The following is an 18,068-nucleotide window of genomic DNA, read 5'->3' as shown; positions in this document are numbered from 1 at the left end:
GGGTGTTCAAAACCAAACCGGCCCAATAGAAAACCGCAAAACCGAATCGAATCGAACCAAACCAAAACCGTAAAAAAACGTATTTGGTTCGGATGTGTTTGGGCCATTTTTATCAAACCGCGCGGTTCGGTTCGGTTTGCGGTTTGTATTTTACAAACCGAACCAAACTGCATTATATTACAACCCTCCAAACTTCAATTAACTTATATCTAACCCAAACTCAAACCTATTATGCCTTAGCCTTACGATTACGAATGATTTTCTCTTCCTCACACTTAAGGTTTTAGTTTAAGTCTTCTTAAATCTCTCCTAGAGGTATTGCACCTTCTTCTCATCTTCTTTTCCAAATACATATCACATATTCTTTTCTAGTCTTTAATCTATTAAGTTCTTTCTTTTTCATCCTATTATTTTTATTCTAATGTTATCTCTTCCAATTACTTTTTTAAGGTTCCTCTTCTTATCTAATCGCATTTCTTCTGCTCTTTCTTTTTCATCTTCTCTAATATTTCATCTCCTTTTTTTTTCTATTTCATTATAATATTTTTGATATTATTTTATGCTACTATTTTATATTTTTATTCCACTTTTATCTAATATTATTTTTGTATATTAAATGGAAAGTTCTTATTCAAATATGGTGAATTTTGTTGTTATTCGATATCGCATAAATGACTAAATACAAAGTTATATTGTCATCAATATGTGTATGTATGGCTCAATAAATTTTTGTAAAAAAAACCGAACCAATCCAAACCGCATTGGTTTGGTTTGGTTTGGTTTTATTGCTAAAAGTCAACCGAACCAAACCGAACCGCACACTTTTTCCTCTTGCGGTTCGGATGATTTTTTACGTCAAAACCGCCCAAACCGCACCACGAACACCCCTAATTATATGTGTCATATTTCACTACAGTTGGTATTTGCAACCGTGGTAAAATTCTTTCCTGCAAAATTAAAATATAACATGTTCTTTATTTCATTCATAACACATGCCCCAACAAACCAGGCGATAGCGATAGCAAAATCGTCATCTTCACCATCTTCATTCATTTGTTGGAATGTCCAATCTTTACCATCTTCATTCATTCGGAACGTCCAATATTCTTTCTCTTCATTCATTTCTTGGAACAAAAATTATTTCTTGGTTTCTTCCTCCTCTTCAAAGTACGGTACATTACCTTTTTGTGTTCATTGTTCACTGTTCATTTCTTGGTCTCTCTCTTGTGGTGTGGTGAGGTTTTCCTTTATCCAGTGTGGATTTGTTGCTGAAAATTATCGATGACTTTGTGTTTTGGTTTTATTTAGATTTTGTGATGTTTTTTTTCTTATAAGGCTATGTACATGATGTGTCATGTTCATGTTGCAAACTCTAGTGGTGTTTTTTGTTGTTTTTATTTAGATTTTGTGGTGTTCATGTGATGAATTTGTTGATATAAGGCAAGTTTTTGTGGTGTTTTTGTTGTTATAAACTCTATTGTCTTAATATAAAATAAAGAAAGAAATGTGTAGTTGCAAACGAAATTGTTGGGTTGTTGATTGATGTCATGAATTGTATTTGTGGTTATGAACATGCTTTAGGTTTTGGTGTTATTAAATTTTATATTGTTGTGATGGATATGCATATGCATATAGCCATATTAGTGTGTTGTGTATGTAGAATTAGTGTGACATTCACATTATTCTTTTTATATAAATTCCATAATTTATTATCGATTGTAGTTTGATGAAAACTGATAGATTAGGTCTTGTGTATGAGAAAGGAGGTCTTGAATTCCTTGAATTTGTGGAACAAAATATTCTCGAAAATAATGGTCTCTTTTATTATCCTTGTGTTAATTGCAGAAATATAAAAAAAGGTACAAAGGAAGAAAGATTAAATTATCTATGTTGTGATAGAATATATCAAAATTATACAATATGGACGTGGCATGGAGAAGTGAATAAAATTTGAAATGCGGCGTTGTAAATGCATGAAGTTGATGAAAATATGGATGATCAACTAGAAGATATGATTTGTGATATTGGATAATCATCTTTTATGAAAGCTAATATTTATGGTAATAAGGATGCACCTTTATATAAGGGGTGCGCAAGTTTTACACGACTGTCTGCGTTGTTAAAATTGTTTAATCTAAAAGCAAAACGTGGGTGGTCGAATAAAATTTTCACAAAATTGCTTGATTTGTGGAAAAAAAATGCTACTAGAAGATAATAATTTGTCAGATCTTTGTTATGAGGCCACAAAGATATTGTGTCCAATGAGTTTGGAGTATATTAAAATACATGCATGCCCTAATGATTGCATATTATACATGAAAGACTATGAAAAAATTGGATCAATTCCCCGAATATGATGAGTCGTGCAACAAGGTGAAGATCAATAATGGTAATGACAATGAAAATGTTAATAAGAAGCGTCCTCCTGCTAAAGTGTTATGGTACTTACCAATAATTTCAAAGTTCATGAGACTTTTTGCTATGCGAATGGCGCAAAGAATATTAGATGGAATGCAAATAAAAGAAAATGTGATGAAAAAATTTGCCATGTAGCTGATTCTTTGCAATGGAATAAAACTGGTTCGTTTTTTTCTTCCATATTTTTGCCTTGAGCCAAGAAACCTTAGGCTTGGATTTGCCATGGATTGAATGAACCCCTTTGGTAATCTGAGTACTAACGAAGACACCAAGATACTATTATTTGATGTAATGATGTGTAAATTGGAGGTTTTGTTGTGCCATTTTGGTTTTGATGTAATATACATTTTTTTGGTTTTTAATGCAATTTTGGCTTTGATGTAATAATTTTTTTGGTATGACATGATTCATAATTGGGTGTGTTGTTGTTTCCAGTCCGATACGATTCAAAAAAATTTAGATTAAAAAATTGGGAATTATGTAAAATAAGAAAATGTATATTTTAAAAGCAAATAGTTTCACAACAGTTGTATAATACAACCGTTATTATAGGTAGAGCGCTACCTAGAATAATACACGCCAAAAATGACATTGTTGGGTATCGAACCCAAGACATATAAATATTTCACTAAGGTTGTTAAATACAACTGTGATTATAGGTAGCATACTTTCCAGTTTACTAAAACGGGCAATATACCGTGGTTGTAAATAACACACTTACAATCACATGATACCTTACAACGGACATACAACTGTCATTATATGTCTTTCACAACCGTTGTCATATGTGTTTTTCGTAGTAGTGTGGTGTCTCATCTTCAGTATGATAATGGTACCCTCTTGGTGGCTCACCTAACACTAGAGAATTTGTGGAGTATTAAAGCAATCCTTAGAAGTTTTAAGCAGACTTTGAGGCTGCGAGTGGATTTCTTTAAGAGTAGTCTTATAGAAGTTAATATGGATCCAGTCTTTTTATCCTTTACATGAGATTTCCTCCATTATGAGATTGATAATCTTCCTTTTAAGCACCTCATTTTACTAGTGAGGGGCTAATCCTCGGCTTGAAGATACTTAGGATCCTTTAGCTAACCTCTTCAATAATAGGCTCTATTCTTGGAAGCATAAATATGTTAGTTTAGGTAGTTTATTGATTCTTCTTAATTATGCGTTTAATGTTATCTACATCTTCTTCTTTTATTTTTTAAATATTTTGTAAATGTGTGGAATAAGATTGTCAAGTTACAAAGAAGGTTTCTTTGGGGTGTGGATGAAGGGTGCTTCAAAAATATCCTAGATTAAGTGGGATGATGTCTGTAAGCCAAAGAATAAAAGATGAGTTAGGAGTAAGGGGCCTTATGTTGGTTAATATTTTTCTTCTAGGAAAGTGGATATGGAAGTTGCTTACTAGGGCACCAAATCTTTTAAGAAATATTCTTGTAGCTAGACATGGAGCTCTCATTGCCTTATCTCTTTACGAAGGGAGGACAAAAGGTTTATCTTCTACTTCTTCTTGGTGGAAATGAGTGTCTTTTCTTGGGTTCAAAGAGAATGATGAAGGTAAAGGAAAACACAAGAAATGAGGGGGGGGGGGGGTTGAATTAGGTTCTCAAATCTTTTCCCTTTTATAAAAATATTTGTTTAAGATAAATATTAACATATGCAATAAAGAGAAAGATGACACATTCATTTATCCAGGTTCCCCTTAGAAAAGGTTAGTCCTGTCCACCCGCCAAGGTGATTTTGCCTTAGAAAATGACTTAATCCACTAATCATAGAAATTATTACAATTGCACGGGCCAACTGCCGGTAAATAACAACCAAACATTAATCAATTTTGTTAGCAATCCCTTAAGAATTCTGACCCAACTGGTCCCCTAAGAGATATAACAATTAACGACTTCTTTAAGAATTCTGACCCATCTGGTTCCCTAAAGAAGAATTCCCACAATGACAACCAGCCACTGTCTTCTTGAGTATACAGACTAAGACTAGTCACTCTAGGAACAATCAATAGAAATTGAATATCAGTTTTATTTACAAGATTGCTTCTTAAAAGCATATTACACAGAAGATTTAAGTACAAATACAACATAAAAGTGTTGAGAAAGATATGAGAAGAAACTCCTTGCTTTTATAAGATTCTACAAAGATGTTCTTGATATGTTGTTGAGTTGCATCTTGTAGTAATCTTCTTTCTATGCTTTCGTTGTCCTTTCCAGCTTCAGCTTCATGATTTTGCAACAACTTTTTCTTTGCTTTGATTGAACTTAGACTTCTTTGCATTGTTGTAGCATTGTAGCTTTAGAATTTGTGACAGATAACATCTTCAACTTTGGCATTTGCACTAGCAACATCTTTGGTTCTTGTAGTAGCAATTTGCAACTTTGGCTATATGGGTAACAACATATTTTGTTGTTCATCTTCCAACAACTTTTCTTCTGAAGTCTTGATCTTCATTTATAGTCTTCAGAGAAAGATACTTTGTGAGGATAAAAGAGTCTTTTCTTAAAAGACAAAGGTTACTTTCCAACGGATATAAGTGATATGTTGGATAGCAGAACACATTACTTCCTTAGCTTGTAGCTTGCAGCTTTGACATGATGGTGTAGAAGACAACTTTTGAATAGTATGAACGTCTTGATATTTGAGAGTTGTTGAGAAGACCTTTGTATTGAATCTTCTTAAGAAAGTTTCTTGATCTTATCTTCAAATGATGTCCTTCTGATTCTGAAGTAGTAAGCTTGTAAGAGATCACTTTCTTTTCTTTGTTCTTCTGATGACGTATCTGATGAGTAGTTCAGAAACTACTTTGTTATGATAGCATGAGAACATTAGAACCAATATGAACAAAACTTTGTCTTTAATAAATTATGACAGAAGCCTTTCTAAAGTATGACGCATGACTTCATAAATCAAATATGTATATGAAGAGATAACTGATTTGAGAAATGGACACCACGAACAATACGAGCAGAAGTATTAGATTCCTTCATAATAGAAAATGTCTTCAGATAATAGTGCAACAACATATACGAGGAACACGTCTTAATATCTGGACAAGAGTTCTAACCACTAATCCGTATTTATGATGTGTATCAATTGATCTTGACTATGTCTTCAGAATAGCGAGCAACAGTTCTTGTGACAAACATATCTTGACATGTGATCTTTGAAGCAACATTTTGTATCTGATGTAGACTTTGTTTGTGATATGAAACAACAAGTTCTTGTAGGTCATGTTTCTTCTAGAGACACTTGAGACTTCTAAAGCAGCATCTTGTTGAGAAGTACATTGGAGGTCCTCTTTCTGATTAACATTCAACATTCCATAGAACTACTAATGTTCTTTCAGAATTGAAAGAAAGTAGTCTTTCTGACGATAGCATTTCTGATAATTCTTTAGGCAACAGTCCTAAATCATACACAACTTTTGATCTACACACTCAAGAAAACATTAGAAACAAAATTGTTTACATATAAAATATATGTGTTATTATCATCAAAACTTAGAGATAAAGTGTATAACCAAATCTTGTTCTAACAAATGATATCTCATATTGGTTTATCGATGGTATATTTAGGAAAGTATGATCGGGCACCCAAACTTTCTTTTGGAAGGACCCTTTGTTATGGGAAATTCACCTAAAAACTAAGTTTTCTGATTTATTCTCTAATTAAGTTCAGTTTAATGAATTAGTGAGAGAGATTAATTTGATGGTTAATAGAGTCTTGGTTTGGAATCTTCAGGTGGCAAATGTCTTTTCTCCTTAGAGAGATACCTATGTTTGAAGAGCTTGTCTCTCTACTTTAAAACGTCACTCTTTCCCTAAAGAGCGATAAGTGGATTTAAAAGCATTATAGAAATAGTACATTCTTAGTGGTCTCCACTTACCATATTCAGAGGCATAGCTCTATCTCTTCTTTGGTTTCTCTTACAATAGAAAGTCTCATATTCCCCCCTTATGTGGAAAAGTTGGGCTCCTTCAAATATCTTGATCTTCTCCTATTAACTTTTGCAAGACAGACTCCCATCCAAGGAGAACTTATCTTGAAAAGTGGTGATTATTGTTCCCAACAGGATATCTTATCTCTGATGAAAAGACTTGGTTGAGTTGGTTTTCCACTTTTTTGTTACTTGTGAACTTGTCTTGTATGTGGGGTAAAGGATTTTCAAATGGTTGGATTGGCATGTGGTTATTTCTAATGATCCTAGGCTTCTTTTTTAGTTTTTCTTTCTTTAGGGGGCATGATTAAGTTTATGGGTAATTATCTTATGATTTAGCACACTGTAGTCTGATCCATTTAGAAAACTCGTAATGATTTCATCTTTAAAGGAGTAACAAAAATAGTAAAAGAGGTGCAAGAGAAGAGTATTTTTTTTGGCTTGGAAGTGGTTTCTAAGTAGATCAAGAGTGAACTCTTGCACCTCCTATAAATGCCTTCAAAATTCTATCTTCTACCTACACCAATAGAGAATATAATATTTGTCTTGGTACTGAGGTAAGTATATTGGTTTCAAAATATGGTATTTGAACATATTGATTGGATCATAAGTCATCCACCATTAATATAAACAAATCAAGCTAAATAATGTTGGTCGTCAGGAAATGTATTGGAAATTTTTTTAAGTCCCACATGGATAAAAGATGAAGCTTGAAAGAAGTTTATATAGAGTGATACTCTCATTTTACAATCCTGTTTTGTAAGGATGTGTTAGGTCAGTCTAATATGGTATCAGAGTCTATCGATCGAATCATGAGTTGTCCACTATCTATATCCACGCACCAAACTTAAAAGAATGTTGGGTGAGAGGAATGTAACGGAAAGATTTCAAGTCTCATATTTGTTAGTCATAAAGCTTGAAATGAATTTATATAGAATGACATCCTCACTTTATAAGTCAGTTTTATAAAAATGAGTTAGGTTGAACTCTAATTCTAATAATATTTAAAATAAAAAAAATTATATGATTCAATGAATCTTGACGTGAGTTTTGAAGCAGGAGACTCTTTGTCTTCATTCCTTTTGTCAATATTGGCTAAATAGTTGAATTCATGCTTAATGTATCTATTTAAATAAAAAATGTTTTGTGGGTATAAAGTGGGTCAGGAGGAACAGAGGAGTTTAGAATCTATTATTTGGAATTTGATGATGATACATTAATAATAGAAAGAGAAGTATATATTGATTAAATATGTGATCGATAACGACTTATCTCCTAATATTTGAGTTTATTTAAAATTAATCACACGAGTATGTTGATTTAGATTAATGTAAATAATTTTTATATAAATAAAATGCATGATTTTTGAATTGTAAAGTGGGAACAATTTTGTTGAAATATTTTGAAAATTCATTATTAGAATACAACGAATTTAGTGACCAAAATTTAGTGATTGAAATTTAATGATCATTTTTGTAAAATAAAATTAAAAGTTGTGATATCTAAAAATCAAACTCATGACCTCCACATATCTTAATAAGACATTGCTATTACACCAATATTATATTTTATATTTAAACTTATATATACATATATTTTTATATAAATATATTATTTTGTTAAAATAATAAAATAAATAAAAATATTGTAAAAATTAAAAATTAAAAGAGAATTAAATTTTTTTAAAAAAAATAAAAGGAAATAGTAACATAATAAAGAAAATTAAAAATAGAAATAAAAATATATTAGTGACCGAAATTTCGATCTTTAATTTTTATATATAAACTAAATTATATATAAAAACATTTTTTCATGACCGAATGGGTGGTCACAAAATTTTAATTCTAAATCGGTGAATAATTTATTTTAATGACCGATTTTGTGATCCCTTAATATTGACTCATGAATATTATTAAATTTTGGTGACTACTTCAATCACTACAGTTATTAAAATTTTTCGGTCATTGAAAATAAATTTTTTAATATTGATTATTGAAAAAAAAATCAGAACTCACTTGTCTAAATGTAAGACTCACAATTTGTCTTTTGTCTTTTGGAGATTGTCTTGTTTCATTAAAAGCTGCTTTGTTAGCTTTTGCACTAGTAGAATACTCCCTCTGTCCCAAAATAAGTGTCACATTTACTTTTTAGATTCATTGAATATTTAATGTATCTGGTCTCTATACAGACTAGATACATTAAATATTCAATGAACCTAAAAAGTAAATGTGACACTTATTTTGGGACGGAGGGAGTAATGTATATGTTTACCTAAAGAGAAGGGAAATTATGAGTTCATAATTGAGAGGCATTCAACGAATGCTCCATTAATTAGGGTGCGTAAGTAGATCTATCTGGATTTAGCCACACTAGTATCTTGGTATCAAAATAATTTAGGCAACAAATATCTAGTCATTCAGATTCAAGAATGTGTCTTAGAAAGCACGTAAGGTTAGATGAGATCAATGACGATATTTCGAGTATATTAGCTAGTAGTACGGAATAGGTCAATTTTCATTCCACTCATGAACTCATCCAACGGTCACCCTTTTACTAAATTCTAGACTATTCTAGGTATCCGTCCACGTGCTTTGCCCTACATGCAATCATTCATATATACAACCCAATTCTATTTTTTATAGCCTTATCAACCTCACAAAAATAAATATTTTCACATTTTGCATCTTAAAAATATCTATTGTTATACAAAATATCAATCAATCATATATTGTTGGTGAATGATGAAAATATGATAGAGCCAGCTGTGCAGTTCGAACCACAAAATTGAACACACGTATGGATTTCAAATTTTAAAGCATAAATAATTCTGAACTGAGGAAGGTAAGGTAGTGTAGCACTAAGAAAAATCAGGACCTTACGAAACCCTTTTTCTTTTTGCTGCTGTTTTTATGCCAGATAATCATCACATGTCTTTTACGTAGTGCATGATTTGTTGACGACGCGCGTTTGACCCAAGTTGACTCTTTAATCGACATGTTCTGCTCCTAAGACGGCTAGGTTATACGGTAAAAAAAAATTAAAAAGTAAATATACTTTAATTATAATATAAATATATCTGTAATTGTAAATTGCCATGTTATACCAACTTTTTAGATAAAAATATCCAATATAAGACTTCGTTTGATCCAGCTTTTTTATGTCTTAAAAATTACTTTAAAGTTAAAGTTAAAAATAAGAGCTTTTAAAATAAAGTTAAAGTTGTTTGGTTATGATTATTTTTTAAGCTTTAAAATTATATATATATATATATATATATATATATATATATATATATATATATATATATATATATATATATATATATAAAAATGCTCTCATCTCTCATTATAAAATGCACTCACTTGATATGCTCTCATGTATACGTGGGAGCATATCAAGTGAATGCATTTTATAATGAGAGATGAGAGCATTTTATAAATATAAATATAAATATATATATATATATATATATATATATATATATATATATATATATATATATATATATATATATATATATATATATATATATATATATATATATATATGGGAGCATATCAAGTAAAATGTTCTCACTTGATATGCTCCCATGTGTATATATATATATATATATATATATATATATATATATATATATATATATATATATATATATATATATATATATATATATAAATATATAAATACATATATATATATATATATATATAAATATAAATATAAATATAAATATATATATATATATATATAAATATAAATATAAATATAAATATAAATATAAATATAAATATAAATATATATAAATATATATATATATATATATATATATATATATATATATATATATATATATATATATATATGATAAGGATGTTAGAGAAATGATCTTTTGAGTAAACGACATTAGTTTGGTTGTTATAATCAATTAGAAATGTTGTGGTTAAGTATTTTTATCTGTTTTGATATCTGCTGTGTGTGTTATTTTTTTAGACTTGTTGTTGTTTGTTTTGTATTATCTAGATTCTTGTTATTTATATTAAATGCGAAAGATCTTTGTGTTCAAAAAACGACATTTATCTATGGAAAAAACTTAATTAGTAATGATTCAAATAATTGAGAAGCTTGATTGTAATCTGAAAAATGATACTTGACAATAAAATAGAAAGTTAATTATTACTAGTTCCAACACTGGGACACCGACTTCGATTGTGACTAGGAAGACGACAAAATTCACATTTTCTCTCTAATGGTGTCCATTTCTATTCTAATTCCTGTGCTCACTGGACCGTCTTTCTCGTTTTTAGATTTAATTTGGCAAAGTTGATCTCCTTCATAAGTGGGCCAATATTTATCCTATAGTAACATTGGAAAGCTTGTGCCGTAAACACCAAATAATTTGCGACCTTGTACACTTTTGACAAAAGAGCATAGGCGTCTTGGCACATCCTGAAACATACAGCGATAACATGTGAACAAGAAAAATAGTATGCTTGAAACTTTTCGTAGTCACACCAACCATTTAGTAGGTTGACCTTGTAACGTCCCATTTAAAATAAAATTTTAAAAAAATACTAGTAAAACTTAATTATTATTATTATTGGTAGCTGAAAAATATAAGTCAAAATAATTTAAAATTTAGTTTATAGATTAATCATATAAAATTTAATTTAAACTAACTACAGTTTTTTCAAATAAATTAAATATATTTAATATTTCTTTAATATATAAGACATCTACGAGTTAAAGCATATATGTGTGCACGAAATCAATATCCTACAATATTCCACACATGAAACACGATGATTATAAGTATGTTTATGTTTACGGTTGATATTTGTCCTTCTTTTTTGGAAATATTGTGGAACGCACATGCACTTTTTTAACACAACAAAACAAGTCGAGGACTAGATGGAGACTTTGGTTGTATCTTTAAGATCATTTTAAAATTTGAAAACCCGCTTTGCCAAAAGTTTGGATAATTAAGAAAAAAAAAACTTTGTGTAAACTAATGTAGAGCTAAGTTAAAGACACTGTTGTTGAATCCACCTGAGCCTTATTTCATAATTGCATCTACTTTCTAAACACGACAACAAATCACATTCTATCTAGTATCTATATATTATGTTATCATTATGAACAAAAGAAAACTTACTTATATTTTAAATATATATATATATATATATATATATATATATATATATATATATATATATATATATATATATATATATATATATATATATATATATATTTAAATCTAATAAATAAATTTTATTAAAAGTAATATGATTTTCGGTACATTTGTATAAGTTTCAAAAAAAAAAAATATTAAAAAAAATATTGTGATAGTCATATGAAATTATTATTAGTTTTAATATTATTTTTTTAATTAAATTTTAAGTGGAAGAGGAGATTGATTCTTTAATTCTTGAATTAAAATTTTGAATTTTTTTTGAAAAAAACTATTTTATTTTCTAATTTATAATTCATTTTCTTAATTATTTGATCATCTTCAACCATTCATACTTTTATTTGATAAAAAATATTTATATGACATTAATAATGATAGAGAAATTTGTAAAAAAAAAAAATCATTCATAACCAATAGAGAGATTGATCCTGCGGTATACAATTCTCGAACCGTATATTAAATTTTCATAAAAAAGATAACTTATTTTTGAATTTAAATTTCACTATCATTTGTAACTTATCCATATAATTACTAGTAAAATAATATTCATGAAAAATTAATAATGATAGAGAAATAAAATTGTTCAATTTTAAATACTATGCAACACAATTAATTAGTGCTAATCATGGAAGAGACGAAAGTAAATTTTAATTAGTGGTATCAAATTCAAACGGGATAACATATACTCTTAAACTGTTATCTATCCATGAGTTAAAAAAGTGTTATCTATCCTGTTCTGTTTCATATTTAAAATTCTGCATGCGGCCACCACCACAAACCTACTAAAAGATTTTGAATCTTTTCAAATTTAATTCATAAAGGTGACTGAAAATATCTTCATCACTAAATTATATAAATAAACAAAAAAGTTTTCAAAACTTCAATTTTTGTTTTGTTTATATATATATATATATATATATATATATATATATATATATATATATATATATATATATATATGTATATATATATATATGTACATGTATATATATGTACATGTATAAATATGTACATGTATAAATATATACATATATATATATATACATATATATATATATACATATATATATATATATATATATATATATATATATATATATATATATATATATATATATATATATATATGTATATATATATGTATATATATATGTATATATATATGTATATATATATGTATATATATATGTATATATATATATATATATATATATATATATATATATATATATATATATGTACATGTATACATGTATATATATGTACATGTATATATATGTATATACATATATATATATATATATATATATGTATATACATATATATATACATATATATATATATACATATATATATATATATACATATATACATATATATATATATATACATATATATATATATATATACATATATATATATATATATATACATATATATATATATATATATATATATATATATATATATATACTCAAATGGTTAAAACTAATAAGTAATTAAATGTGGAGACAGAAAATTATTACTCATTTTTTTAATCACTAGACTGAAAGGAATTAAGAGTTTTGGACAACGTCCTAGGCTCTGACGATTTTGAAGCACCCTCCCTGACAATGCGCAAAACTTAAACGAAGAAACATGGTCTGTGACGATTTTAAAATTGTCCTCTCTAACGATGCGCAAAACAAACATGGATTGTGATGGTTTATAGAACCATCTGTCTCAAACACATATTTAAGGCTACGATAGTTGAGTAATAAACTGTTGTGATTCATTTTAGTCATATTACCAAACCTTAAACCCACTCAGAAGATTTTCAAGAGGAAATACAAATCTAGGGCTGCGACGGTTGAGGAATAGACCGTCGTCACTCCTTTTAATCTTCCCATCAATCCTGAAAAACCTACTCAAAGGAAATTCAAGTCGAAAAATGAAAAAGCATTAATTTTTTTATTGTTGACTAAAATTCATTAATGCATCTTATTTAGTATGTGATGTTCTCAAAGCTTGGTCTGATTCTTGTTTGTTGACTCATATGTTAACTCAAGGTGTATAGTTTACATGGTTTAACAAGAAAGAAACTAAAGAGTACATTATGATGAGATTGGATAAGCAAGTTTATAACGATCAATGATTTTCTTGTTGGAATGTTGTCTCTTCCTAGAATTCAATCTCACAAATTTTCCTTTATGCTTATCTTTAAAAAAATGTTTAAAGTAGTCTCACGCTTTCTTTTTTTTAAAATTCTTGAAAACATGGTCAAACCATTCTGATTCCATATGCTACATTAGGTCAACTACAAACCATGTCATACATGATGCTTCCAACCCTACTTGAATAGGAAACACTCTTCATCATCTTCTTCTCTTCTTAGGTTTGAGGACAATGCATAACCGAAACCTTAGTCTGATGATTCAAAGGTGTATTGATGGCTTAGCATCTTACATTCTAAATCACTCCATCACTTTCTTCAAGTAACTATATTGAGACAAGAAAATTCACTTTTTTTTTTACAGTTTCTCATTATATCCATCCCTAGGATCCTCTTAGCTTCACCAATATTTTTCATCTCAAATTCTCCTTGAGCTAACACATCTCTCCATTGATAGAGCTTGCCATCAAGATATCATTATCATATATAAGATAGGTAGAGAATGACTTCCTCATTTCTCTTAAATATGTCTACAAAAGTCTCAATGTATAAAAGTCATTTTGACATCCACCTGTCACAATTCAAGATCATATTGATTATAATTTCCAAAAGTAACCTTACAAAAGAATTTTTTACCACAAGTGAAAATATTTCACTATAAGATATTCCTCCACATGATTGAAACCATTTTCTATGATACTTACCGTAAACCTTGATTATTCAAACCCCGTAATACCTTTATTATTCTTGAAATCCCACTTACATATAAGCACCCTTTGTTTCTTAGGTAGTCTTACAAACTTTTATTTTTAGTTCTTCATCAATGAATGCATCACATCATTCACCAACTTAACCTATTTTTTTTACTATCTTTACTTACAAATGCTTTCTTGAAGTCCTTTGGTTCTGATTCTTGCTACCCTTCAACCACATTCAGAGCATAACAACTAAGATCAATGTAAACATATAGTATAGTCTCCCTTCTCCCTTCTAATTTAGAAAATAACAACTTAACCCATTGTATAACCTCCCTTCTCAGTCTATCACGTACCAACTGATAATCTAGAGACACTATAGGTTTCCCCTCTCTAGAACTAAAAGTGAGAGCCTTAACTTCATCATCATCTTTAGTAAAACTAGTAGGAAGCTCCACCTCAAATGAGTTTTCTCTACCATAGTTTATGTTTCTTTAACTTTCCAGGTCTTTTCCTATCGGGCGGATGAAGTAGGTCTCGACGGAAGCAGGATTATCGAAACATGTGTTCAGTTTCTCTTATAGGATCATGTAAGACTTGGTCATGCTCATCATCTCTTGAGTGGTTTGCATATTCTTCCTTCCTATCTTCAATCTGAATGGATGGTCTCTCAGAAGGCCATTTTCGAAGATCCAACCCATAAAGCCTTCTTTGGCTCCCTCGAATTCAATAGCAACTTGCGTATATTGATTAATGTAAGAATGAAACTTTCATACTTCCCTTGGATAATCTCGCTTAAACTAGCTTCGGTATCCGGTAGTCGCTTCTAGACAGTAAAGTGTACGGAGACACTGTCACACAAATCAATCCATGAGTTAATGCACCCATCAGATAAACCATTGAACCATAGTCTGGATGGTCCAACCAGGGTCAGGGTGCACAAATCGAATTTAGATGCTTCATCAGCACTATATAAGTTCAACATCTCATTGACGAACTGCACATGCTCGTTCGAATCTTCCCTTCCATGGTATTCACTTAACTTGGGCGACTTTTCCATGGATTTTGATATTTTGCTTTCCAAAATCCTAGTGCGCGGGGAATGCTTTAGATGAACCTTTGCTGGTCAGTTTTCTATTTGATTTGGGGTAGGGGCATACCTACCTCGGTCCCCCTCACGGCTTTGTGGAGGACTTTGAGGTTTCCTACTCCTATGGTAATTTCTTAATTTATGAGCTTTGTCTTTATTTTTCGCGCTCAGATCAAGGACGACAATATGAGTTCTCCTTAATACGGCCTCCTGAATAATGTTTCCTCATGGAGGATCGTTGTAAATGATTTTTTCAACCCGTAACAAACTTTCCTCTATTGCCCGCGAATTATGATGTTGAACGATGTTGTACATGGGGGTCAACAGCTCATTAGCACCTTGCACTCCAAGGTTTGCTTACCGTAATTAGAACCCAGAAAAGACTTTAGGTTGTGCAATTGGAGTTGGAACTTGAAGTCCTATCGGAAGCAAGCCCAATCAGAAGCAATTGGACAAATCCAATTTCTTAAGGAGGTTGGACTAGATCTGGATGCAACAAAACCTCCACTTTTGGATTTGCAACATTTTTCTTAGAAGGTGGAGGTATAGGTGGTTGATTGATCAATGCTTGAATTGCAGCAACAACGACAACTTCTCGAGCAACAACATAACGAGTAGCTTTGGATCCAGCCATCACTTGGAATAGTAGGAATTAGAGATCGAAAAATTCAAGGAATTTAAATTGAAGTGATGCTTGATTGGATCGAACGTGACAAGTCTTGTGTTCAATACTGAATGCTCTTAATTCGGAAATCTAAGAAGGTTACGAAGTTACGAATCAGAGAGTGAACATGAAATCGTGGAAAGCACAAGAATCAAAAGTCAATTTCCATAGACGATGTCAATGTTCTATATGACTGAATTACATAGAGCTGTTGGATGTGAATGCAGTTGAGATCTTTTGTGATCATCAGGAATAGAATCCTCATATACTGAGAAGATTTTAGAATGATTACAAATTCTTTAGAGTTGTCGGCTGGCTAGCAATGACCAACCCAAAACAAAACCTAATTAATTCGAGACTTTTGTTCCAGTCACATTGAATCACTAATTCATCTATTCCGGACAACAAAAGTTTAGAAGATAGGTCAAACTTTTGATATGCTAAAAAACAATTAAAATTATATTAAAATTAAAAATGTCACATTGTTTATAGTATTTAACTTATTTAAAATATGATTTTTCAAAATAGTATGCATTGACAAAATTCTTCAAACATGTATCACTTTTCTCCTATGTTATTTTCTATTCATTCATTTGTACCATCGAACAAACAAGCTGGAAAAGCAAGTGAAACTCACATATAATATTGTGAATCTAGATACGTTTCATTCTCAAAGATCATAATTTTACACTTGTCACTTGGTTTAGCAGTTAGGAGACCTTTGAACTCCACTGTTCAGCGTGACAGTCAAAAGATATAAGAAATATAGCGCAATAGCTGTTTGATCAAATGTAAGCCATTCTTTTCCTAACTATATATAACATTTTAAATATGAATCACTTGCCATTCAATAAAGATAAAATATGTTACCAGCTAGAACGTGAAAGCAATAGTGCATGACTGTAAACCCATTTTACACGTGTCTTGTTTTCATCTATCAATTATTAGATTTTTAGGGACTTAATAGGTTGCTTTTAATATTAGTGGATGATTAGGTTAGTAAAGTTTTTGCCGGCATGATATTCATCAAATAAAGCAACAATAAACAAATTAAAGACATGTGAAGATTTTTTTTAACAACCAACTTCAAAAAATACATAACAAATACGTATTTCAAAAAAATTATTTCAATAACCATGTTTGATTTGTTTTACACGTAAACGCCATTTCACATGACACCTCTTATATTTTTTTTAAAATTTTTCAGTTACTGACAAATTTACCTACAAATTTATCTGCGGATTTATTGTTACCTACTAATTTACCTGCAGACCAAACATTAAAATATTCTATAGGTTAATTCGCAGGTAACTAAAAAACGTTTTAAAGAAATTTAGAAGCGCCATGTGAGATGGCGCCTACGTGTAAAACACCCCCAAACATAGTTATTAGGGTAATTTTTTTAAAATATGAGTTTGTTTTGTATTTTCTTTTAAAAGTTAGTTATTAAAAAAAATCTTCACAAGCTGGCTAACAAACTAAAATAAATAAATAAATATAGCCTTGCTATCAAACTCGGATAAAAATATGAAAGTTGTGTTAGGTAGTCGATAGTTAACGTAAAATTTAGTCGAATCTTCATGGCATGAATCATATATGATATAATATGAATGTCTGATGATTGCTTCGAAGTGATGTGTGACACTACTACAAAAAACACATGTAACGACGGACGCGAAATGTGTTTGATGTCGGTTACAAAAGCGAGGTAGGTAAGCAAGAGCGTCATAAAAGGATACTACTTATCACCTCAGTTATAAAAACGTCGAGAGCTTAAGTTAACTGCACGTGGATTCGATTCCCAACGTCAGCATTTTTATTATTTTCATAACTGGATGGCGCGCCCAATATTCTTATCTCGATTTATTTTAGAGAGTGATTATGGTTTTATTATTATTTTTTCAACTATCGTCTG

The 18,068-nt window shown here is 29.9% G+C and overlaps 1 protein-coding gene across 1 annotated transcript in view; it reads right to left on the bottom strand.

Moving 5' to 3' along the window:
* LOC131630489 (uncharacterized) overlaps window positions 1-16,123 on the bottom strand; it is a 36,424-nt gene extending 20,301 nt beyond the window's left edge. The window contains exon 1 of the mRNA XM_058901264.1: window positions 15,992-16,123. Coding sequence (XP_058757247.1) covers window positions 15,992-16,123 — 132 coding nt within the window. The remainder of the gene's footprint in view (window positions 1-15,991) is intronic.
* Window positions 16,124-18,068: the final 1,945 nt, after the last annotated feature.

Source organism: Vicia villosa, unplaced genomic scaffold (assembly GCF_029867415.1).
Source record: "Vicia villosa cultivar HV-30 ecotype Madison, WI unplaced genomic scaffold, Vvil1.0 ctg.000685F_1_1, whole genome shotgun sequence".
Lineage (NCBI taxonomy): Eukaryota > Viridiplantae > Streptophyta > Magnoliopsida > Fabales > Fabaceae > Vicia > Vicia villosa.
Note: the sequence above shows the minus strand (reverse complement) of the source record. Positions and strands in the feature narration are given on the sequence as shown.